The following is a 27580-nucleotide window of genomic DNA, read 5'->3' as shown; positions in this document are numbered from 1 at the left end:
TAATAATTATTTTTTATTTTATCTTACTTTATTTTCTTTTCTTTTATCTTCTTTCTACTTTTTCTCCCTTTTATTCTGAGCCGTGTGGATGAAAGGCTCTTGGTGCTGCAGCCAGGAGTCAGTGCTGTCTGTGCCTCTGAGGTGGGAGAGCGAACTTCAGGACACTGGTCCACAAGAGACCTCCCAGCTCCATGTAATATCAAAGGGTGAAAATCTCCCAGAGATCTCCATCTCAACACCAGCACCCAGCTTCACTCACTGACCAGCAAGCTACAGTGCTGAACACCCTATGCCAAACAACTAGCAAGACAGGAATACAACCCCACCCATTAGCAGAGAGGCTGCCTAAAATCATAATAAGTCTACAGACACCCCAAAACACACCACCAGACGTGGACCTGCCCACCAGAAAGACAAGATCCAGCCTCATCCACCAGAACACAGGCACTAGTCCCCTCCACCAGGAAGCCTACACAACCCACTGAACCAAGCTTAGCCACTGGGGACAGACACCAAAAACAATGGGAACTACGAACCTGCAGTCTGCAAAAAGGAGACACCAAACACAGTAAGATAAGCAAAATGAGAAGACAGAGAAACACACAGCAGATGAAGGAGCAAGATAAAAACCCACAAGACCTAACTAATGAATAGGAAGTAGGCAGTCTACCTGAAAAAGAATTCAGAATAATGATAGTAAAGATGATCCAAAATCTTGGAAATAGAATAGAGAAAATGCAAGAAACATTTAACAAGGACCTGGAAGAACTAAAGTTGAAACAAACAACGATGAACAATACAATAAATGAAATTAAAAATACTCTAGAAGGGATCAATAGCAGAATAAATGAGGCAGAAGAACGGATAAGTGACCTGGAAGATAAAATAGTGGAAATAACTACTGCAGAGCAGAATAAAGAAAAAAGAATGAAGAGAACTGAGGACAGTCTCAGAGACCTCTGGGACAACATTAAACGCACCAACATTCGAATTATAGGGGTTCCAGAAGAAGAAGAGAAAAAGAAAGAGACTGAGAAAATATTTGAAGAGATTATAGTTGAAAACTTCCCTAATATGGGAAAGGAAATAGTTAATCAAGTCCAGGAAGCACAGAGAGTCCCATACAGGATAAATCCAAGGAGAAACACGCCAAGACCCATATTAATCAACATGTCAAAAATTAAATACAAAGAAAACATATTAAAAGCAGCAAGGGAAAAACAACAAATAACACACAAGGCAATCCCCATAAAGTTAACAGCTCTTCTTTCAGCAGAAACTCTGCAAGCCAGAAGGGACTGGCAGGACATATTTAAAGTGATGAAGGAGAAAAACCTACAACCAAGATTACTCTACCCAGCAAGGATCTCATTCAGATTTGATAGAGAAATCAAAAGCTTTACAGACAAACAAAAGCTGAGAGAGTTCAGCACCACCAAACCAGCTTTACAACAAATACTAAAGGATCTTCTCTAGGGAAGAAACACAAGAGAAGGAAAAGACCTACAATAACAAACCCAAAACAATTAAGAAAATGGGAATAGGAACATACATATCGATAATTACCTTAAATGTAAATGGATTAAATGCTCCCACCAAAAGACACAGATCGGCTGAATGGATATAAAAACAAGACACATATATATGCTGTCTACAAGAGACCCACTTCAGACCTAGAGACACATACAGACTGAAAGTGAGGGGATGGAAAAAGATATTCCATGCAAATGGAAACCAAAAGAAAGCTGGAGTAGCAATTCTCATATCAGACAAAATAGACTATAAAATAAAGACTATTAGAAGAGACAAAGAAGGACACTACATAATGATCAAGGGATTGATCCAAGAAGAAGATATAACAATTGTAAATATTTATGCACCCAACATAGGAGCACCTCAATACATAACGCAAATACTAACAGCCATAAAAGGGGAAATCGACAGTAACACAATCATAGAAGGGACTTTACCACCCCACTTTCACCAATGGACAGATCATCCAAAATGAAAATAAATAAGGAAACACAAGCTTTAAATGATACATTAAAAAAGATGGACTTAGTTGATATTTATAGGCCATTCCATCCAAAAACAACAGAACACACATTTTTTTCAAGTGCTCATGGAACATTCTCCAGGAGAGATCATATCTCAGGTCACAAATCAAGCCTTGGTAAATTTAAGAAAATTGATATTGTATCAAGTATCTTTTCCGACCACAACGCTATGAGACTAGTTATCAATTACAGGAAAAGATCTGTAAAAAATACAAACACATGGAGGCTAAACAATACACTACTTAATAACGAAGTGATCACTGAAGAAATCAAAGAGGAAATAAAAAAATACCTAGAAACAAATGACAATGGAGACACGACAATCCAAAACCTATGGGATGCAGCAAAAGCAGTTCTAAGAGGGAAGTTTATAGCAATACAATCCTACCTTAAGAAACAGGAAACATCTCAAATAAACAACCTAAACTTGCACCTAAAGCAATTAGAGAAAGAAGAACAAAAAAACCCCAAAGTTAGCAGAAGGAAAGAAATCATAAAGATCAGATCAGAAATAAATGAAAAAGAAATGAAGGAAACGAAAGCAAAGATCAATAAAACTAAAAGCTGGTTCTTTGAGAAGATAAACAAAATTGATAAACCATTAGCCAGACTCATCAAGAAAAAAAGGGAGAAGACTCAAATCAATAGAATCAGAAATGAAAAAGGAGAAATAACAACTGACACTGCAGAGATACAAAAGATCATGAGAGATTACTACAAGCAACTCTATGCCAATAAAATGGACAACCTGGAAGAAATGGACAAATTCTTAGAAATGCACACACAACCTGCCAAAACTGAATCAGGAAGAAATAGAAAATATGAACAGACCAATCACAAGCACTGAAATTGAAACTGTGATTAAAATCTTCCAACAAACAAAAGCCCAGGACCAGATGGCTTCACAGGCGAATTCTACCAAACATTTAGAGAAGAGCTAACACCTATCCTTCTCAAACTCTTCCAAAATGTAGCAGAGGGAGGAACACTCCCAAACTCATTCTATGAGGCCACCATCACCCTGATACCAAAACCAGACAAAGACATCACAAAGAAAGAAAACTACAGGCCAATATCACTGATGAACATAGATGCAAAAATCCTCAACAAAATACTAGCAAACAGAATCCAACAGCACATGAAGAGGATCATACATCATGATCAAGTGGGGTTTATTCCAGGAATGCAAAGATTCTTCAATATATGCAAATCAATCAATGTGATACACCATATTAACAAATTAAAGGAGAAAAACCATATGGTCATCTCAATAGATGCAGAGAAAGCTTTCGAGAAAATTCAACACCCATTTATGATAAAAACCCTCCAGAAAGTAGGCATAGAGGGAACTTTCCTCAACATAATAAAGGCCATATATGACAAACCCACAGCCAACATCGTCCTCAATGGTGAAAAACTGAAAGCATTTCCACTAAGATCAGGGTCAAGACAAGGTTGCCCACTCGCACCACTCTTATTCAACATAGTTTTGGAAGTTTTAGCCACAGCAATCAGAGAAGAAAAGGCAATAAAAGGAATCCAAATCGGAAAAGAAGAAGTAAAGCTGTCACTGTTTGCAGATGACATGATACTACACATAGAGAATCCTAAAGATGCTACCAGACAACTACTAGAGCTAATCAATGAATTTGGTAAAGTAGCAGGGTACAAAATTAATGCACAGAAATCTCTGGCATTCCTATACACTAATGATGAAAAATCTGAAAGTGAAATCAAGAAAACACTCCCATTTACCACTGCAACAAAAAGAATAAAATATCTAGGAATATGGAGACAAAAGACCTGTATGCAGAAAAGACAAGGAGACAAAAGACCTGTATGCAGAAAATTATAAGACAATGATGAAAGAAATTAAAGATGATACAAATAGATGGAGAGATATACCATGTTCTTGGATTAGAAGAATGAACATTGTGAAAATGACTCTACTACCCAAAGCAATCTACAGATTCAATGCAATCCCTATCAAACTACCACTAGCATTTTTCACAGAACTAGAACAAAAAATTTCACAATTTGTATAGAAACACAAAAGACCCCGAATAGCCAAAGCAATCTTGAGAACAAAAAACAGAGCTGGAGGAATCAGGCTCCCTGACTTCAGACTATACTACAAATCTACAGTAATCAAGACAGTATGGTACTGGCACAAAAACAGAAACATAGATCAATGGAACAGGATAGAAAGCCCAGAGATAAACCCACGCACATATGGCCACCTTATCTTTGATAAAGGAGGCAGGAATGTACAGTGGAGAAAGGACAGCTTCTTCAATAAGTGGTGCTGGGAAAACTGGACAGCTATATGTAAAAGTATGAGATTAGAACACTCTGTAACACCATACACAAAAATAATCTCAAAATGGATTAAAGACCTAAATGTAAGGCCAGGAACTATCAAACTCTTAGAGGAAAACATAGGCAGAACCCTCTTTGACATAAATCAAAGCAAGATCCTTTTTGACCCACCTCCTAGAGAAATGGAAATAAAAATAAAAATAAACAAATGGGACCTAATGAAACTTCAAAGGTTTTGCACAGCAAAGGAAACCATAAACAAGACCAAAAGACAACTCTCAGAATGGGAGAAAATATTTGCAAATGAAGCAACTGACAAAGGATTAATCTCCAAAATTTACAAGCAGCTCATGCAGCTCAATAACAAAAAAACAAACAACCCAATCCAAAAATGGGCAGAAGACCTAAATAGACATTTTTCCAAAGAAGATATACAGACTGCCAACAAACACATGAAAGAATGCTCAACATCATTAATCATTAGAGCAATGCAAATCAAAACTAAAATGAGATATCATCTCACACTGGTCAGAATGGCCATCATCAAAAAATCTAGAAACAGGGGCTTCCCTGGTGGCGTAGTGGTTGAGAATCTGCCTGCCAATGCAGGGGACACGGGTTCGAGCACTTGTCTGGGAAGATCCCACATGCCCTGGAGCAACTAGGCCCGTGAGCCACAATTACTGAGCCTGCGCGTCTGGAGCCTGTGCTCCGCAACAAGATAGGCTGCGATAGTGAGAGGCCTGCGCACCGCGATGAAGAGTGGCCCCCACTTGCCGCAACTAGAGAAAGCCCTGGCACAGAAATGAAGACCCAACACAGCCATAAATAAATAAATAAATAAATAAATAATTTTAAAATATCTAGAAACAATAAATGCTGGAGAGGGTGTGGAGAAAAGGGAACCCTCTTGCACTGCTGGTGGGAATGTGAATTGGTACAGCCACTATGGAGAACAGTATGGAGGTTCCTTAAAAAACTACAAATAGAACTACCATATGACCCAGCAATCCCACTACTGGGCATATACCCTGAGCAAACCATAATTCAAAAAGAGTCATGTACCAAAATGTTCACTGCAGCTCTATTTACAATAGCCAGGAGATGGAAACAACCTAAGTGTCCATCATCGGATGAATGGATAAAGAAGATGTGACACATATATGCAATGGAATATTACTCAGCCATAAAAAGAAATGAAACTGAGTTATTTGTAGTGAGGTGGATGGACCTAGAGTCTGTCATACAGAGTGAAGTAAGTCAGAAAGAGAAAGACAAATACTGTATGCTAACACATATATATGGAATCTAAGAAAAAAAGAAAATGTCATGAAGAACCTAGGGGTAAGATGGGAATAAAGACACAGACCTGCTAGAGAATGGACTTGAGGATATGGGGAGGGGGAAGGGTAAGCTGTGACAAAGTGAGAGAGTGGCATGGACATATATACACTACCAAATGTAAAACAGATAGCTAGTGGGAAGCAGCCGCATAGCACAGGGAGATCAACTTGGTGCTTTGTGACCACCTAGAGGGGTGGGATAGGTAGGGTGGGAGGGAGGGAGATGCAAGAGGAAAGACATATGGGAACATATGTATAACTGATTCACTTTGTTATAAAAAAAAAGAATACAATTACTTTTTATTAAAAAAAAATGACCACACAAACAGTGTCCTCTGGGCTGATGGGACTCACTATGTTTAAAAACACTGATTAGGGGACTTCCCTGGTGGCACAGTGGTTAAGAATCCACCTGCCAATGCAGGGCACACGGGTTTGAGTCCTGGTCCGGAAGATCCCATATGCCACGGAGCATCTATGCCCGTGCGCCACAACTACTGAGCCTGCGCTGTAGAGCCCACGAGCCACAACTACTGAAGCCCACGAGCCTAGAGCCTGTGCTCCGCAACAAGGGAAGCCACCACAATGAGAAACCCTCACACCGCAACAAAGAGTAGCCCCTGCTCGCCGCAACTAGAGAAAGCCTGTGTGCAGAAATGAAGACAAAATGCAGCCAAAAATAAATAAATAAATTTATATTAAAAAAACCCACAAGTACTAGTACTTCTAAAGAAATGTTTCAACTCCACTATAGGAGGAAGACTCCATCTAAATCTGGAGCAGACACGTGATGACTTGAGAATTTCTGAAATACCTGTCTACCTTTGAAAGAAGCACAAAATTTTAAACTCTCAAGATCGGAAAGAATGTAATGGTCAAATACTGTGACCAATCAGCTTGTGTTTTAAGTCCTTCTCTCTATATTCGCCAAATGTCACCACCAGCCTATGAATCACGCCTCTGATGATAAGAAACTTGCTTCTTCCTCAAGCTTTAAGTGCTACACAGTCATTCCTTATAACGACCAACTTGAATCCAAGACTTTTTCTGTATTACAAGTGTTGTATTCATATTTGTATTCTTAGGACCTAGTAAAACATAGGAACACAAGTGCTCAGTGAAGTTGGTTTTATCAAATTGAAAAAATTTCCTTAGGTCATATATTACATTGCAGTCTAGTTAATTGTGCACAAATTTTATTTTCCCAGCTGGATTGTAAACTCTGTGAGGAATGACATCTTGTTTTATACATCTTTGTATCCTCCGCATCCCCTAGTATGGTATTACGCACATAGAATGTCCCAAATAACTATTTGTTGAATTTAAAATGTGAATGAATGAATGAATAACTGAATGAATAAATCTTATTACTAAGCCATTTTCAGGGACATAGTTTTATACTGCTCTTCAAAGCTAAGGACAAACACTTATATTCCATTTCTAAGACTTAAAAGAATGACTTCAGTTACAATTTTCTTATACCTAGAAGTTTCTACACAAAGCAGCCTATTAGATTATGGAAGAATACTGGTACTTACTCCTTGTTAATTTTTTTTTTTTGCATTTTTTAGAATTGAAGTATAGTTGATTCACAATATTGTGAGTTTCAGGTGTACAACAAAGTGATTCAGTTATATATGTTTTCTTCAGATTATTTTCCATTATAGGTTATTACAAAATATTGAATATAGTTCCCTATGCTATATAATAAATCATTGTTGCTTATCTATTTTATGTATAGTATCAATAGTTTGTATCTATTAATTGTATACTCCTAATTTATCCCTCCCCCTCTCCCTTTCCTCCTTGGTAAACATAAGTTTATTTTCTATGTCTGTGAGTCTGTTTCTGTTTTATATATAGATTCATTTGTATTATTTTTTAGATTCCACATATAAATGATATCATAAAAAAAAAGCCTAAGTAGTCAACAACAACAAAAAACTATTAGAACTAATAAACAAGTGCAGCAAGGTTGGAGGATACAAGACCAATTTATAAAAGTCGATTGTGTTTCTATACACTTGCAATGAACAAATTGAAAAGGAAATTAGGAAAGCAATTAATTTATGATAGCATCAAAAAGAATAAAATACCTAGGATAAATTTAATGAAAGAAGTTCAACATCTGTACATTGAAAACTACAAACATCACTGACAGCAATTTTAAAAGATCCAAATAAATGGAAAGACATCTCATGCTCATGGATTAGAAAACAATATTGTTAAACAGTAATACTCTCCAAACTGATCTACAGATTCAACACAATCCCTATCAAGGTCCCAGCTGTCTTTTCTGCAGAAATTAATGAACTGATCCTAAAATTCATCTGGAAATGCAAGGGACCCAGAATAGCCAAAACAATTTTGAAAAAGAACAAAGCTGGAAGGCTCACACTGATTTCAAAACTTGCTAGAAAGCTACAGCAATTTAACAATGTGGTTCTGGTATAGGAAAAGACATAAGGATCAACAGAATAGAACTGAGAGTCCAGAAATAAACTCTTATATTCATGGTTAAATGATTTTTGACAAGTGTACCAAGACAAGTCAATGGGGGAAAGAACAGACTTTTCAACAAATGGTGCCAGGACAACTAGGTATTCCCATGCAAAAGAATAAAGCTGAATCCTTTCTTCATACCACACACAAAAATTAACTCAAAATGGATCATAGCCCTAAATGTAAGAGCTAAAACTGTAAAACTCTTAAAGGAAACCATAGGTGTAAATCTTCACGACCTTGGGTTAGGCAATGTTTTCTTAGATATGACACCAAAAACACAAGCAACAAAAAGAAAAAATAGATAAATTGGACTTCATCAAAATTAAAAACTTGGGTGCTTCAAAGGACACAATTAAGAAAGTGAAAAGACTACAGAGTAGGAGAAGATATTTTCAAATCACATATGTTGTTAAGGGACTTTTGTATTCAAACTATGAAAAGCTCTACTAGCCAACAATAAAAAGACAAATCAATTTAAAAATGGGCGAATGGTTTGAATAGACATTTCTCCAGAGAGGATACACATATGACCAATAACTATATGAAAAGCTGCTAATCATCAACAGTCATTAAGGAAACGCAAATTAAAACCACAATGAAATACTACTTCACATCCACTAGGTTGGCTATAATAAAAATGATGGAAAATAATAACTAGTGAGAATGTAGAGAAACTGGAACCCTTACACACTGCTGGTGCGAATGTAAAATGGTGCAGCTGGTTTGGAAAACAATTTGGCAGTTCCTCAAAGAATTAAAGAGAGTTACCATATGATCCAGCATCACTCCTAGGTGAGAAATGAAAACTTATGTCCACACAAAAACTTGTACGCTAATGTTTATGTCAGCATATTATTATTCATAATCGCCAAAAGGTGGAAACAATCTAAAGGTCTATCAACTGATGAAGAGCTAAACAAAGTGTGGTATATCCTCTCACTGGAATATTATTCAGCCATAAAAAGGAATGAAGGATTGATACATGATATAATGTGATGGACCTTGAAAAGATTTTGCTAAGCAAAAAAGCCAGTCACAAAAGCCCACGTATATGCTTCAAATCATATGAAATGTCCAAAAAGGCAAATCTATAAAGATACAAAGGAGATTAGTGGTTGCCAGGGGCTAGGAATAGAAAGTAGAGGGAGTGACTACTAACGGGTACAGAATTTGCTTTCTGGAGTGATTATAAAGTTCTAGAATTAGATACTACTGATGGTTGTACAATATATATCTGTGAATATACTAAAAACCACTGAATTGACACTTTAAATGGGTGAAATTTATGGTATGTTAACCATATCTCAATAAAGCTATTATTAGAAAACAAACAAGCAGATAGATACACAACAGAAGAAGCGTGTGTTTCCTCTGCTCTTTCCAAATCTAAGGGTTTAAATCAATATTTACTCTTAATTAATCTACACATTTAGAGATTATTAGATGCCAGAAGATTTTTTCATTATACACTATAAAAACTTACAATAATACAAAATATTAATAGAAAACAAACTTTACTAAGGTATAGTTTACCTTTAATATAAATGGTAATAATTAAATTCAACAAATATCTTGCATTCATTGTATTGATCAGTTAATACCTGAATCTTTACAGGTGAGTATGAATTTACATATTCAGAAACTTCTAACTGGAACCCAAGGCACATTTAGTGAAAACATTCAGTATTAAACTCAAAAGTGATGATTCTTCACTTTGATATTCTAAATAAGATTGGGAATCAAAAACTTTTAAATCTCTACCTGCTGAAACACAGATACACACAGAGATTTGTCAAAGGAGCTTAATGAATTTCACAGATAAACATTTCCATTTCAGAATATGTATGTATGCTATTAAAAAAAAGTGGAACTTTCCATCTTCTGGCATAAAAACATTTTACTTACCAAAGATAAAATCATTCAGAATGGACACCAAAATGCTCATTTTAATTAACCCTCCCATAGGTGAACACCACTAATAGTTATTCTTAAAAAAACAGGTTGACAGATATATTCACCCATACCACCACAGCTCTGGAGACTGGACTAATTGGAAATATTTTTCTAGTCCAAAAGCAAGGTAAAGCATAGCCCAAAAGGTTGGGATACTCATCCCCTGTATGGAAATACTGCTCTGATAAGTTGGGCCAAGAACAGTACCCATCACCTTCAGTCCTAGGGACCTCAAAGAGTGAAAGCCACAGGCTGGGTAAGACTTGGGTCTTAGCTTTGAATCTTCCACTCTTGGCAAGTCATTTAACCCCTCTGGAGGCTCAATTCCTTCTTATCTTTATACTCCATCCACCATGTTCCTTGAAGGATTTGATATAGGTGTGTGTCAGCTGATCTATTTTTAAAAATGAGGGTAGTATGTTCACATAAAAACTTGTACACAAATGTTCACAGCAGCAGTATTCATAATAGTCAAGAATTGGACACACTCAAATGTCCATTAGCTGATGAATGGATAAATAAAATGTGGTATATCCGCACAATGGAATATTATTCAGTCATAAAAATGATGTGCTAATGAGAATTTATTTTGCGTTAAACGCTACAGTACAAAAAGAAGGGGATATGTGGTTTTTTGGTGTTTGATTTTCTTAAAAAACAGTAAGTAGTATTTGTAGTTGTGAGTTACATAGGTTTATGTGGAGAGAGCACAGTTTGCTATAGCCACCAAAAAAAAAAAAAAAAAAATTGTCTTCCCAACACGTCCCAAGCACTTTGGGATTCCTAAACTTATTTTCTGATATAGAAAATATGATATTTACTGGCATTTTTTTGCACTTCTCAAGACAAAAATGGCATTAAGTAAAAGTTACATGTAAATTTGATTCACAGGTACTTAAACACTTAAAAGCTGCAACTGAAAGAAAAGGTCCCCAATATTCAAATAATTATATTTTCTTTTTCTGACTACATTATGGAGTTTATACCTCATTTATTTCATATATGTTTTCTTTAAAGTACTGTTCCTTTTGACATTAAAGTTTTCATTGTACTACATTTTTCATGTAACACAAAATCCAGGACTGCATTTTACAGTGCTTTTTCCCTCACACTGCTGCTTAAAAAAACAGCTAGCACTGTGAATTTATAACATGTCAAAGATGACACAGAAACTACATTTATTTTTGTTCTTTTTAAAACGCTGTGAGCAACATTTATCAAGATATTGTGTTAAAGTACTGGCATTCTCTAGGTACTAAACAAAAGGCTGCAACTCTCTAACATTAAAGTATATATATGTATACATATGCATATATATATAGCAACAAAAAATTAAAAATAAATTTAAAAAAACAATGAAGTACTGATACATGTTGCAACATGGATAACTCTTGAAAACATCATGCTGAAGTGAAAAACGATGGGATGCAGCAAAAGCAGTTCTAAGAGGGAAGTTTACAGCAATACAATCCTACCTCAAGAAACAAGAAACATCTCAAATAAACAATCTAAACTTACACCTGAAGCAATTAGAGAAACAAGAACAAAAAATCCCCGGGCTTCCCTGGTGGCGCAGTGGTTGAGAGTCTGCCTGCCGATGCAGGTGACACGGGTTCGTGCCCCGGTCCGGGAAGATCCCACATGCTGCGGAGCGGCTGGGCCCATGAGCCATGGCTGCTGAGCCTGTGCGTCCAGAGCCTGTGCTCCGCAACGGGAGAGGCCACAACAGTGAGAGACCCGCGTACCGCAAAAAAAAAAAAAAAAAAAAACCCAAAGTTAGCAGAAGGAAAGAAATCATAAAGATCAGATCAGAAATAAATGAAAAAGAAATGAAGGAAACAATAGCAAAGATCAATAAAACTAAAAGCTGGTTCTTTGAGAAGATAAACAAAATTGATAAACCATTAGTCAGACTTATCAAGAAAAAAAGGGAGAAAACTCAAATCAATAGAATTAGAAATGAAAAAGGAGAACTGACACTGCAGAAATACAAAGGATCATGAGAGACTACTACAAACAACTATATGCCAATAAAATGGACAACCTGGAAGAAAGGGAGAAATTCTTAGAAAAACACAACCTTCCGAGACTGAACCAGGAAGAAATAGAAAATATAAACAGACAAATCACAAGCACTGAAGTTGAAACTGTGATTAAAAATCTTCCAACAAGGGCTTCCCTGGTGGCACAGTGGTTGAGAGTCCGCCTGCCGGTGCAGGGGACACGGGTTCGTGCCCTGGTCCAGGAAGATCCCACATGCTGCGGAGTGGCTGGGCCGGTGAGCCATGGCCACTGAGCCTGCGTGTCTGGAGCCTGTACTCCGCAACGGGAGAGGCCCGTGTACCACAAAAAAAAAAAAAAAAAAAAAAATCTTCCAACAAACAAAAGCCCAAGACCAGATGGCTTCACAGGTGAATTCTATCAAACATTCAGAGAAGAGCTAACATCTATCCTTCTCAAACTCTTCCAAAATATAGCAGAGGGAGGAACACTCCCAAACTCATTCTACGAGACTACCATCACCCTGATACCAAAACCAGACAAAGACACCACAAAGAAAGAAAACTACAGGCCAATATCACTGATGAACATAGATGCAAAAATCCTCAACAAAATACTAGCAAACAGAATCTAACAGCACATTAAAAGGATCATACACGATGATCAAGTGAGGTTTATCCCAGGAATGCAAGGTTTCTTCAATATACGCAAATCAATCAATGTGATAAACCATAGTAACAAATTGAAGGAGAAAAACCATATGATCATCTCAATAGATGCAGAAAAAGCTTTTGACAAAATTCAACACCCATTTATGATAAAAACCCTCCACTAAGTTGGCACAGAGGGAACTTACCTCAACATAATAAGGGCCATATATGAGAAACCCACTCTCAATGGTGAAAAACTGAAACCATTTCCTCAAAGATCAGGAAGAAGACAAGGTTGTCCAGTCTCACCACTATTTGAAATTTTTCTTGTTTCTTGATGTAGCCTTGTATTGCTATAAACTTCTCTCTTAGAACCGCTTTTGCTGCATCCCATAGGTTTTGGATCGTTGTGTTTTCATTGTCATTTGTCTCTAGGTATTTTTTGATTTCCTCTTTGATTTCGTCAGTGATCTCTTGCTTATTTAGTAATCCACTGTTTAGCTTCCATGTGTTTGTATTTTTTACGTTTTTTTTCCCTGTAACTGATTTCTAATCTCATAGTGTTGTGGTCTGAAAAGATGCTTGATATGATTTCAATTTTCTTAAATTTATGGAGGCTTGATTTGTGACCTAAGATGTGATCTATCCTGGAGAATGTTCCGTGTGCACTTGAGAACAAAATGTAATCTGCTGTTTTTGGATGGAATGTCCTATAAATATCAATTAAATCTATCTGGTCTATTGTGTCATTTAAAGCTTCTGTTTCCTTATTTATTTTCATTTTGGATGATCTGTCCATTGGTGTAAGTGAGGTGTTAAAGTCCCCCAGTATTATTGTGTTACTGTCGATTTCCTCTTTTATAGCTGCTAGCAGTTGCCTTGCGTATTGAGATACTCCTATGTTCGGAGCGTATATATTTATGATGTTATATCTTCTTCTTGGATTGATCCCTTGATCATTATGTAGTATCCTTCCTTATCTCTTATAACATTCTTTATTTTAAAGTCTATTTTATCTGATATGAGTATTGCTACTCCAGCTTTCTTTTGATTTACATTTGCATGAAATATCTTTTTCCATCCCCTCACTTTCAGCCTGAATGTGTCCCTAGGTCTGAAGTGGGTCTCTTGTAGACAGCATATATATGGGTCTTGTTTCTGTATCCATTCAGCGAGCCTCTGTCTTTTGGTTGGAGCATTTAACCGTTCATATTTAAGGTAATTATTCATATGTATGTTCCTATTACCATTTTCTTAATTGTTATGGGTTTGTTTTTGTAGGTCTTTTTCTTCCCTTGTGTTTCCCACTTAGAGAAGTTTCTTTAGCATTTGTTGTAGAGCTGGTTTGGTGGTGCTGAATTCTCTTAGCTTTTCCTTGTCTGTAAAGCTTTTGATTTCTCCATCGAATCTGAATGAGATCCTTGCCGCCTAGAGTAACCTTGGTTGTAGGTTCTTGCCTTTCATCACTTTAAATATATCATGCCACTCCCTTCTGGCTTGTAGAGTTTCTGCTGAGAAATCAGCTGTTAACCTTATGGGAGTTCCCTTGTATGTTATTTGTCATTTTTCCCTTGCTGCTTTCAATAGTTTTTCTTTGTCTTTAATTTTTATCAATTTGATTACTATGTGTCTTGGCCTGTTTCTCCTTGGGTTTATCCTGTATGGGACTCTCTGTGCTCCCTGGACTTGGGTGGCTATTTCCTTTCCCATGTTAGGGAAGTTTTTGACTATAATCTCTTCAAATATTTTCTCAGTCCTTTCTCTCTTTCTTCTCCTTCTGAGACCCCTATAATGCGAATGTTGTTGTGTTTAATGTTGTCCCAGAGGTCTCTTAGGCTGTCTTCATTTCTTTCCATTCTTTTTTCTTTATTCTGTTCCACAGCAGTGAATTCCACCATTCTGTCTTCCAGGCCACTTATCCGTTCTTCTGCCTCAGTTATTCTGCTATTGATTCCTTCTAGTGTAGTTTTCATTTCAGTTTTTGTATTGTTCATCTCTGTTTGTTTGCTCTTTAATTCTTCTAGGTCTTTGTTAAACATTTCTTGCACCTTCTCGATCTTGGCCTCCGTTCTTTTTCCGAGGTCCTGCATCATCTTCACTATCATTATTCTGAATTCTTTTTCTCCACTTCATTTAGTTGTTTTTCTGGGGTTTTATCTTGTTCCTTAATCTGGTACATAGCCCCCTGCCTTTTCATCTTGTCTATGTTTCTGTGAATGTGGTTTTTGTTCCACAGGCTGCAGGATTGTAGTTCTTCTTGCTTCTGCTGTCTGCCCTCTGGTGGATGAGGCTATTTCCACTCTCACCACTATTATTCAGCATAGTTTTGGAAGTTTTAGCCACAGCAATCAGAGAAGAAAAAGAAATAAAAGGAATCCAAATTGGAAAAGAAGAAATAAAGCTGTCACTGTTTGCAGATAACATGATACTATACATAGAGAATCCTAAAGATGCTACAAGAAAACTACTAGAGTTAATCAATGAATTTGGTAACGTAGCAGGATACAAAATTAATGCACAGAAATCTCTTGCATTCCTATACATTAATGATGAAAAATCTGGAAGAGAGATTAAGGAAACACTCCCATTTACCACTGCAACAAAAAGAATAAAACACCTAGGAATAAACTTACCTAAGGAGACAAAAGACCTATATACAGAAAACTATAAGACACTGATGAAAGAAATTAAAGATGATACAAACACATGGAGCGATACACCATGTTCTTGGATTGGAAGAATCAACATTGTGAAAATGACTATACTACCCAAAGCAATCTACAGATTCAATGCAATCCCTATTAAACTACCAATGGCATTTTTCACAGAACTAGAACAAAAAATTTCACAATTTGTATAGAAACACAAAAGACCCCGAATAGCCAAAGCAATGTTGAGAAAGAAAAACAGAGCTGGAGGAATCAGGCTCCCAAACTCCAGACTATACGACAAAGCTACAGTAATCAAGACAATATGGTACTGGCACAAAACCAGAAATATAGATCAACGGAACAGGATAGAAAGCCCAGAGATAAACCCACGCACATATGGTCATCTTATTTCTTTTTATTTATTATTTTTTTTTGCAGTACGCGGGCCTCTCATTGTTGTGGCCTCTCCCGCTGCGGAGCACAGGCTCCCCATGCGCAGGCTCAGCGGCCATGGCTCACGGGCCCAGCTGCTCCGCGGCATGTGGGATCCTCCCGGACCGGGGCACGAACCCATGTCCCCTGCATCGGCAGGCGGACTCTCAACCACTGCGCCACCAGGGAAGCCCTGGTCACCTTATTTTTGATAAAGCAGGCCAGAATATACAATGGAGAAAAGACAGCCTCTTCAATAAGTGGTGCTGGGAAAACTGAACAGCTACATATTAAAGAATGAAATTAGAACACTCCCTAACACCATACACAAAAATAATCTCAAAATGGATTAAAGACCTAAATGTAAGGCCAGAAACTATCAAGCTCTTAGAGGAAAACATAGGCAGAACACTCTGACATAAATCACAGCAAGATCCTTTTTGACCCACCTCCTAGAGAAATGGAAATAAAAACAAAAATAAACAAATGGGACCTAATGAAACTTAAAAGCTTTTGCACAGCAAAGGAAAACATAAACAAGATGAAAAGACAATCCTCAGAATGGGAGAAAATATTTGCAAAGGAAGCAACTGACAGAGGATTAATCTCCAAAATGTACAAGCAGCTCATGCAGCTCAACATCTAAAAAATAAACAACCCAATCCAAAAATGGGCAGAAGACCTAAATAGACATTTCTCCAAAGAAGATATACAGATTGCCAACAAACACATGAAAGAATGCTCAACATCACTAATCATTAGAGAAATGCAAATCAAAACTACAATGAGGTATCACCTCACACCGGTCAGTGTGGCCAACATCAAAACATCTACAAACAATAAATGCTGGAGAGGGTGTGGAGAAAAGGGAACACTCTTGCACTGTTGGTGGGAATGTAAATTGATACAGTCACTATGGAGAACACTGGAGGTTCCTTAAAAAACTAAAAATAGAACTACCATACGACCCAGCAATCCCACTGCTGGGCATATACCCTGAGAAAACCATAATTCAGAAAGAGTCATGTACCACAATATTCATTGCAGCTCTATTTACAATAGCCAGGACATGGAAGCAACCTAAGTGTCCATCGACAGATGAATGGATAAAGACGACGTGGCACATATATACAATGGAATATTACTCAGCCATAAAAAGAAATGAAACTGAGTTATTTGTAGTGAGGTGGATGGACCTAGAGACTGTCATACAGAGTGAAGTAAGTCAGAAAGAGAAAAAGCAATACCATAAGCTAACACATACATATGGAATCTAAAAAAAAGAACCTAGGGGCAGGTCAGGAATAAAGACGGAGACATAGAGAATGGACTCTAGGACACGGGGAGGGGGAAGGGTGAGTTGGGATGAAGTGAGAGAGTGGCGTGGACATATATACACTACCAAATGTAAAATAGCTAGCTAGTGGGAAGCAGTCACATAGCACAGGGAGATCAGCTAGGTGCTTTGTGACCACCTAGAGGGGTGGATAGGGAGTGTGGAAGGGAGACGCAAGAGGGAGGAGATATGGGGATGTATGTATATGTATAGCTGATTCACTTTGTTGTAAAGCAGAAACTAACACATCATTGTAAAGCAATTATACTCCAATAAAGATGTTAAAAAAATAAAGTGAGAAAAGCCAGACACAAAGCTTACATATTACATTCCATTTACGTGAAATGTCCAGAATACGCAAGTTTCTAGAGACAGAAAGGAGATTAGTGGTTGCCAGGGGGTAGGAGGTTGGGGAGCTAAAGGGTGTCAGCTAAGGGTGCAGGTTTCTATTGGTTGTCATGAAAATGTTCTACAATTAACTGTGGTGATGGTTGCACAACTCTGTGACTATACTGAAAACCACTGAACTATATATTTAAATGGATAAATTGTATGGCATGTGAATTATATTTCAGTAAAATTGTTTAAAAACATGAAGCCATTGGATCAAAACCCTAGGGCCCCTTCCAGCTCAATCTAGGATTCAACAGGGTTCCCTGCTCACCTGAGGTTTGGAAGTCTATCTCAATAGGATTGGAGAGACTGGTTGCTGCTTCTCGCCACAGGCTGCCCCTAACAGGAGACCAGGCTGTCACCATGCAGCGGTATAGCCCTGCATCCGAGACCTGAGTCTGGTACATTCGATAGCGAAATTCATCTTCCTGCACTTTCTCTAACACAACGCCGTCCACCCGCGATGCATCTGTCCAGTTCTCCAGCTTCACCACAGAATCCTGGTCCAGGGAGATGATGTACTTGGTTTCGTTAGGACTGGAGAGGTCCCCAACAGGCTTCTCAGCCATGATGAGAACCGAGTAGCGTGGCGATTTAATATTTTTGGAAGACACTTTGCAAGTCATCTCAAAGGTATTTCCGGCAGCAAAGAAAGGCTTGGGCTGCCTTGCCTTCACCACAAGCACGGAATCTGCAATGAAGTACCAGAAAGACATGATTTCTAACAGGATTAGGTAAATGGATATGCATCTGAAAGCACAATGTCAGGGAAATAGGAATTTATTTGCAAATTGCCGCACAGTAGCGTTTAAGAAAATCTGGAAACTCAGAAAAGTAATCACGTGTGTCAGTGAGCAGGCTGAAATCCACCACGCTGGAAGAGGCAGAGCAGTCTGATTCGATTCAATGGGTGTGAGGGAAGAGGGGATGGATGGGTGAGAATTTGTTTTTAAGGATTTTCAAGTCCTTGAGAAGTTTCACCCAGAGAGAGGATTTGGGAAGCTGCTGGTGCCCCCAAGGGTGTGAGGGAAAACTCGCTTCTAGTGAACTGGGGAAGACAGGGCTCTGGGCAATGCCATTTGCCTCTCCCTTCTGAGGCTCCACTGGGTGCAGGGAAAGTACACTTAGCCTAACCAGCCTGCTTGGAAGAGCAGAGCAAGGGAGCAATGGGTTCTCTCTGTTTCATCATATGATGGTAACATTATAAAACAGATTATTACTAAAGTGACTGGAGCTTACACTTGTAGATCCAGTCATTTCCACAGAGATGCTATATTAACATTTTGAACCAGTGTCTAGGGCTACTAACTTAAAGTGTGTGACTCCCTGCCTCTCCGTCAAAAAAAAATAATCCCTAAGCATATACACATTAGAATTCATCTGTATTATAATAGCTCAGTGTCAGGCACTTGGAAGGTACTTAAATATTTGTTGAACGGATGGATAAATGAATTAAACACAACTCTTTTATCCTTTAATGAGATAATTCTATAACCCATCTGGTACCAAACAAAATTTTTATGTTGGGGTTATTTTGGGAATAGTTGTTCCAAACCTATCAGGAGGACATGTATGTTACGGGGTCTCTCCAGAACCACTGATTCCTGAGGTTCCACTGAGCCATTCACATTCTTTCTTGGAGTTTAAATTTGTGAGATTAGAAGAGATCACTAAAGGTTAGACAAAAAGAAAAGTCCAAGGACTATGTCCTCAGGCATCTAATGTCCGAGGATCAGGAAAATGAACAGAAATCAGCAAAGGAGGCTGAGAAGAAGACTTACGAGGTTGGAGAAAAGCCCAGAGGGTAGTATCCCACAAGCCAAGGAAAAGCCAAAGTATTTCCAAGAAGAGGGAATGATCAACTGTGTTAAGTCCTGCTAAGTCAAGTAAGATGACTAACAACTGGACTTTGCAATATGTCAATCACTAGTCATCTTAACAGCTGGGGCAAAAGCCAGATTAGAGCAGAATAGAGAACAGGAAGAGAGAAAATAGAGACACTGAGGACAAACGAATCAAATCCTTTGCCTATCAAAGGAAAGGAACAGAAATGAGTGGGCAAGGGGTATGGGGAACAGACAGATGGAGGGGGAAGCAAGACCAAGATTAGTTTAGCTTTAATTAAAAAAAAAAAAAACTCACAACAAGAGATCTAAAATAGGCCAGTGGGAAACAATGGGAGTGATGTAGAAAGATAGGTGTGTTTACAGGATAGGTTGTTTGGAACTGAGAGTATGCAGAGCTCTCAGTCATCAGAAGTGAGATGTCTTGTGCAGGGTGTGAGCTTGGGAGTGAATAACCAAATAGGACAGAGGTCATAATGACTAGAAAGGAGGGCAGGGGCCTGAGAATGAAAGGTTTCTCAACCTTAGGTGCAGCTGGGAACCACCTTGGGAGCATCTGACAATTCCAATGCCCAGATTACACGGAACCTCAGGCCAATTAAGACAGAACCTCTTGTGGGACTCAAGCATCAGTAGTTTTTAAAGCTCCTCAGGTGATTCCAATGTGCAGCCAATGTGCCCCAGTGCCCATACGGATAGTGAAGCTAGCAAGACAGCAGGAAAAGCAGAGAGCGGCTGCGAGACAAAACTGAGCATCTTCAAAGAATGCGCGAGGAGGACCCAGGAGTTGACAGGTGACGGCAATGAGAGGAGGTGGAATGATCTGATGACAGGAGATGTGAAGTCGGATGTTTTTAGGGAGGAGGGAAAAGAGCCTGGAGGCTGCAGTGAGGGACGAGGAGGGCACCTGACTCATCTAGGCCCGGTTACACTGTGGGAGGAAAACACCACCACTCAGGAAGGCTCCAGGGGAAATGGTGTCCTTGGGGAGAGCGAGGTGGGTCATGTTTACTGTGAGGAAGAGAAGGGACTATTCAGAGATGAGGTCAGGAAGCAGGAGATTTTGCCAAGCTCTAGAGGGCCCTGTTTGGGGTTTGGGGATCTCAGAGGCGTGGCAATGAGGCGACAGAAGCCATGTGGTGGGCTGTACGGTGCTTCACATCCGGGGCATGAAGGAGGACCCGGGAGGCCTGGCCTTCCTGCAGTGACGGACTAGACCAGGGATAAAAGACTTGACAAGTCTGACATCCCAAGGCACACAGGGCTCTGAGCATTCGGAAGGATACACATCAAAGAAACTGTTTCCCTTAAGTTCTTGTCAGCTCTCCCCAGGAACACTCTCTCTGAATGGGTGACTGACCTCTCCGGGGCAGGTGCAGTGGCCCGGGGCTGCCCGCTCATTCTGGGGCATCTGAAATGTGCCTGCAACCAGCGGGAACTCATGGACCTGGATACACTCTCAGGGGCATGTGCAAAGTTTGGCTTCAGATCACCCAGTGGGGCCATAGGTCGATGGCGTACACCAGGCACCCTGTGAGCTCCTACAAGATGATCTCCTACCACCGACCTAGCCCCAGCCCTCTTGTTAGACTTACCCTTCTCAACGTCGTCATCGTAAAGGGGTTCGTGCTGAGGATAAGAGGCACAGTCACTGGAGTGTGAATTTCTTGGATCCCTAGTGTACATGGAAACCTGCAGAGTGACTGTGCATCTGAAAATGCACAGTGGGATGACTTAAGCCAAAACAAAACAAAAATGTTCATGAACAAGAAGGAAGTGCCTACCTTCTGATGCCCAAAATATGCTGACAGGTTTGGAGAAGACGTCCTTGCTCTTCACCCAGCTGTTGTTACGCTGTTTGGTCCAGGCAGACACAACACAGTAGTAACTGCCCCTGTCCTCCTCTGTAGTCCTTTGGATTCGGAAATTGAACGTGTCTGTACGCTCCTTAGAAAAAATGAAGTCTCCATCCTGGGCCCGTTGCTTGCTCCTCTCTCCATACTTCAGCGTCCAGTCCCCGTTCATGACTGCGAGGAGCTCGCTGGCCACCACGTCATCGCTGCGCCGGTTCACCCTGTGGTACCAGGACACCGTGAAACGGACACTCGCCTCGGTGCTCTCCACATTCACTATCCGGCATTCCAGCTCGGTGAGGTCGTCTGAGAACTCAGGGACCTTAGAAGCATTCAGGTACACCTGATAGTCTGGTTCTGAAAGAGAGAGAGGGACCAGGATTAAAAAAAAAAAAAATCAAATCAGACAGAGCAATTTACCAAGAATTAGCAAAAGGAACAAGATAAGCACTATTGTTGTCCTGACAATTAAATGCCCATTCTATTCGCTACAGTGATAGAAATGGAAGTCTTCATGTTGTATGGGAAGGATCCTCTGAGAGTCTGTTACTGCAAAACCTTGCACAACTGCAAAACCTTGCAAAACCCACTGTCCCCCCTCAAGAAAACCTCCCAAGGCCAGAAGCCAAATGTCCCCACTCAGAGTCTTGAACTTTCCAGAGGGTGAGGGCAGCTGTTAGTTTCCCCAGGAAGTTGGAGTCTTCTGAGAAGAATCTCTTAAGAAGTTTGGTGTCCATGCTCTACCAAGACGTTCTCTGGCATGCCAAGCAGTGCCCACAGACCTCCAAAGCCCCCACTGGCACAGCACTGGAAAACCCAACCTCAGAGTACATTCTAGCTCTTGAGGCCAGTCAACCCACCGTGTCGTGGGTTCCTGCCATCCTTGGCTTTGACCCAAAGGCAAGGCCCTCAGGTCATCATTCCTCCTGTGGACGGCCATCCTCCAACTCCCCAAACGGTATTTTTTTCACTGACACACGTAACTCTCCCATTCAATTCTGCCAACCTTGAAGGCAGCTCACTGTGATCCTGGCTCTAGTAAAGCCCGCTCACTATGACCATCCTGCTTTCTGCCAGGTGTAAATTCTGATGAGGGAGGGAGGGAAGCCAGCGAGTGCTCTCCTAGTGTCCCCACTGCCACTGTCTCAGTCCTGTTATTTTTCACCTGTATAGAACCCCTCCTCCTGTGAGGTTCACTGTTTGCATTTAATCCATTTCTGCAACTCCACATTTCAAAGCCTCCCAGGAACTGGTATGAGGACCCCCTTCACTGCGTCCTTTCTTCTACCAATACCTCCTCTGCATGTCACATCTAATTATCTGAAGTTCTCCAGTCACTGCAGTCTTGCACCACCGGGTGACCTGTTAGCGGTGGCCTCTCCTCTTGACTGCCCTGCAAACTTGCTCTCATTCTTCAGTGTCACCCCCTCTGCGCCCCCTTCCTGGACACCCTTTCTCTGTGTTCCCATAAACCGTGTAGGTACTGTTGTAAAGCAGTTACTCCTCCTTGCTTGAAGGTCTTGTCCCTATGGTTCAAACATACAGCCGTGTATAGAGTAGTCACTCAATAAATGTTTGCTGCCTTGATACTAAGACTTCTGGAAAAAAGCTACATTTTTCTCCTGTAGCGCTTTGCCTGCTAGGAGACAAATGATTCTACCTAAACAGAATTTTCCATTTGCCAACACTGTATTCACATCACCTCCATCAAACAGTTTAGTTTTATTTAACGTTGCTTTTATTTATGACTCATAAATTATAAACTGCTGAGGTCAAGGAACTGTTGTTTTGTGATTTATACTTCTAACGAAATGTATAACATCATGACTTCCCCAAGAATGACTCAGTGGCCAGGAAATGGAGAAAGAACTCAAACTCCTAATTCCCTCAAACGTCATCTTCACAAGCATTTAATTGCAAGTGAGCCTGGACCCTGTTCCATAAAAAACTGAACCGGGGCTTCCCTGGTGGCGCAGTGGTTGAGAGTCCGTCTGCCGATGCAGGGGACACGGGTTCGTGCCGCGGTCCGGGAAGATCCCACGTGCCGCGGAGCGGCTGGGCCCGTGAGCCATGGCCACTGGACCTGCGCGTCCGAAGCCTGTGCTCCGCAACGGGAGAGGCCACGACAGTGAGAGGCCCGCCTACCGCTAAAAAAAAAAAAAAAAAAAGTTGAAGCAGCGCAGCTCTGCCAGCTGATGGGAGAATGTCCTCAGTGATGTGGACATTACAGAGAAATATGCTAGAATGTCATCTGCCACCTCGTTTCACAGGTGAAGGTGCCACAGATATACAGCTTGGGGGTTTCCTGGCCCTGGGCAGCGTGCCAACACACACGCTGCCTCTCCAGTGACTGCTGACTGTGGAACAAACACTGAAATGTATTTACACCATCACACGCATAAGACGAGGTATTCCCAGCTTAGCCCGCATCCAGGGTTTCAGACCCTTTCCTCATGTGGGACTTCAGCACAGCAGCTAGAGTGAGGACAAGGACAACCAAGTTCATGTAATGTGGAAAGGACAGACTTGAACTGGTTGTGCGCACAGCAAGACTGCCCTCCTCAGTCCTGTCAGGACCAAACGGGAACACCAGACCATCAAGAGTCCAGCAGCTCGCTCCATTCCGAGCACAACGCGGAGACCCTTCGCATGTGTCACCACATTAACCTGAACAACAAACTGTGAAGCAGGAAAGAGCAGTGGTGAGGAGCCAGGGGTCTGGAAGTCAGACTGTATTTGAATCCTGGCTCTGCCTTCACTTGCTGTGTGACCTTGGGCAGATTACTTAATCTCTCTGGTGCCTCATCTGTAAAAATGGGGAGAATAACAGTAACCACCTCACAATGTTATCATGAGGATTAACAGTTAAAATAATACACGTGAAAGTGCTTAGACTGGTGCCTGGTCCGTGTATGTGTGGTGGGGGTGTGGGGGGTGTACTGGCAGAGGTGTGTGCGGAGTGAGGTGAATTGGGTTGTGAATGTGTTATTCTTGAGATGCAATGGAGACACCAAGTCAAGATGCTAAGGTCACAGCTCTGTGCCAGTGTTTGAACCTGGAGTCTAAGAAAGAGCTGGGGCCAAAGCAGGGGAACAGACAGACAGACAGACACACACACACACACACACACACACAGCTGAAACCTCACTCCAAACACACACAGCTGGCTCCTCCTCCTAACTTTCCAACTGCTACTCCTGGTACCACAGCCCACCGTTCACTCTCCCAGTCCCCCCTCTTGAAAGGTGTACCATATCCCACTCTCTTCAGACCGTGCCTAAGTCTCACGATTCTCCCTCCTCAGCGTCTCTTCCACTTCTCACATTCCAGGCCTCACACACAGTAGGTGCTCTATAAATATCTGTGCATAGAAGTGAAAACCTCACGACCACCATTCCCGTCCTGGCCCTCTGCCACCAGCCAAGACTATTATAATAACCTTCCGACCTGCCTCTAGGCTCACACCACCACCAGGTCATCTGTTCAAGAAGCTTCCCAGTAGGTGGCTTTTCTCTCACCTAATGAGTGAAGAACACTCTCCCCAGCCTGGCATTCAAGGCCCTGCAGAGTGTGAGTCTAAGCCCTCTGTCCAGCTCCACCGCCCATTGCCCTCTTGTACACGCTCTAGACTCCGTGCCGGTGGCGCCTGTTACCACTCCCTCATCACCTCCTCTGCTTCCTCCCGCCTGTTGCCTCTGCCTCAGCGCCCGGGACACCTGCTCAGTAAGGCGCTGAGTAAATGACTGAGCCGATTCCCCCCTTCTACTCCCTCCTCTCCCCCTTGACGGATCTGTTTAAATCTATGTATCCAAATGCGGAGAAAGGAGAGTACAGGGGTTGCAGTGCATGTGCATCTAGTTACAGGAATGCCAGCTCGGCAGAAGCGCAAAATCTCTTCATTGACTGGTTTGTCTCCTTGTTCTCTGTTAAAACTAAATCTTAGGCCCGCAAAAGGAGGATCCTAATGCAAAAACAAACACGTGGATTCTTGTGGACTTACAAGGCATAAGTTCCAGGGATTTAAAGGATGTGCAAAGGTCATCTGAACGATCCCCCAGCCTTGGAGGTCGCCTTCGGACTTACACTCCTAGAAGAGACATGACTCCACTACGTCAGAATGGTAGGCGTGTGAGTGGGTGCCTATTTCTTTTATGTTTTGGTGCATGTATGGAAATCTTCCTTTATTGTTGTTTCACAATTTTAAAACTTGTTGCCAGAGGCTGGGCATACTCCTCAAGGTCCGTCGTGCACAGACCTCTTCAGGTAGCCTCTCCTACTGAACAGGAAGCCTCCTGTGAACTCACCAGCCTGTCCCAACTCTCCTTCTTATTCAGCAAACATTCAGAGACCCTACCACCCGCCAGGTTCCCTGCTCTCTGAGGACTTTACTTGAACATTGCCTTGAACTTCAGTTACAGGTCTGTCTGCCTCATGGACCTTCTATAGGGCTCTTCTCAGGGTCTGGGACCCACTGTTTGATTCATCTGTGTGTGCTATGTATGCAGTGCCTTGTACATAAAAGACATTAACACACTTGCTGAACTGGACTAAATTTAATATTTTGCATAAAAATGCTCATTTTCAGCATAAGTGTTACACGACTGATTACTGCTATATTCTGCTTGATCTCATCAAGAAATCATCTAAGAATGTAATAGTGGTTATGTTTAAAAACTGCTTATCAGTTAAAGATGCATACTAAAGTATTTAATGGCAAAATGACATGATGTCTGGGATGTGTTTTACATTCTTCCAGAAGGAAAAGAAAAGAGGGGGCAGGGGAAAGAAAGAGAGAGAGAGAGTGTATGTACGTGTGTGTGTCTAGGGGAGGGAGAGAGGTGAAATAAGATTAGCAAAATACTGATAACTGTTGAAGCTGGTGGTTTGTTCTACTTCTGGGTAAATTTCTACTCCAAAAGTTTAACACAAACAAACAACCCGCCCACAGCGTAAGCCCTTTTACAGAATACTGAGGCCAGTCTAAGGCACGACATCACTAACCTTCCAAGAAACAGGGATCTCTCCCTAATCTAGCTCCCAGGACGACCTGCTCATTTACACACCACCTCCTGCAGCTGCGGCCTCCCATACTGTAAGCCCCACCGAGAAAGACTTTGTTTTCTGATTATGGGTCATTAAACGCCTTTGTTATAACTTCCGAAACAATGAAAATGTTCCGAATCATTGGCTAATTTGTAAAAGCAGATATTTTGTGCCTACCACATGCAGGGACCTGAACCGGGGGATTTCACAGATTACCTCATTTATTCACTCTCACGACAATTCTGTAAGGAAGGTACAAGGATACTAATAACTGGCATTTACGGAGGGCTTCCTGTATGCCAGGGACCAGGCCATACACTTTCCTTGCATGCTGGTTTAATCTTCAGAACAACCTTATATGATAGATACCATTTTCACGTACTTTTCCTAAACCAAACCAAACCAAACCAAACCAAAACCGAAATCAAAGCCCAAAGGAGGTTAAGTTCAAAGACGAAGATCTTGCACAGCGCGTGGGGGGTGGGGGAGCAGAATCATAGGAGAGGCTTTGGCTCCGTGGCCTGGCTCCCACTAGGGCCGAATTGCACAACCTCATTACACACCCAGTTATTCATGCTTCTCAAAGCCAGCTCCATCCCAGAAGACAAGAGGAATGATAACAGCTGAGGCACTGATCCTGAACTGTGTACAACAGGGCCATGTTCTAATGCCCCCTTTGAAGTTTAGTTAACTTGGGGGAGCTAATTAGATGAACAGGCTGCAAGCACGAGTCAGAAGAAACAGGAGGAAGAGGGCCCTTTTTTCTACCGATGCCAGTTTTATTACCCTGAACTGGGCAGGTACTTTAGATGCAGCTGAGCGAGTTGACTAATTGTCAAAGAGTTGCCACTATCATCACTGGTATACAACAATTAAATATTCTCTGGGGGGCTTCCCTGGTGGCGCAGTGGTTGAGAGTCCGCCTGCCCATGCAGGGGACGCGGGTTCGTGCCCCGGTCCGGGAGGATCCCACATGCCGCGGAGCGGCTGGGCCCGTGAGCCATGGCCGCTGAGCCTGCGCGTCCGGAGCCCGTGCTCCGCAACGGGAGAGGCCACGACAGTGAGAGGCCCGCGTACCGCAAAAAAAAAGAAAAAAAAATTCTGCAGATCTAAATCTTATCTTCTGTAGACGGCAAAGAACTCTCAAGTCTCTACCAAGTACTTAGCAGATTAACAGCTCCTTTTAAAGAAAAATAATTA

General features: G+C 41.1%; 1 protein-coding gene across 1 annotated transcript in view; it reads right to left on the bottom strand.

Annotated features, from left to right (window-relative positions):
• The window catches only part of PTGFRN (prostaglandin F2 receptor inhibitor), an 85736-nt gene that overhangs the window by 15520 nt on the left and 42636 nt on the right, over positions 1–27580 (bottom strand). Inside the window, exons 5-6 of the mRNA XM_060027780.1 lie at positions 21269–21694; positions 17912–18331 (exon numbers count right to left, since the gene is read on the bottom strand). Coding sequence (XP_059883763.1) covers positions 17912–18331; positions 21269–21694 — 846 coding nt within the window. The remainder of the gene's footprint in view (positions 1–17911; positions 18332–21268; positions 21695–27580) is intronic.

Source organism: Delphinus delphis, chromosome 1 (assembly GCF_949987515.2).
Source record: "Delphinus delphis chromosome 1, mDelDel1.2, whole genome shotgun sequence".
In the NCBI taxonomy this organism is placed as follows: domain Eukaryota; kingdom Metazoa; phylum Chordata; class Mammalia; order Artiodactyla; family Delphinidae; genus Delphinus; species Delphinus delphis.
Note: the sequence above shows the minus strand (reverse complement) of the source record. Positions and strands in the feature narration are given on the sequence as shown.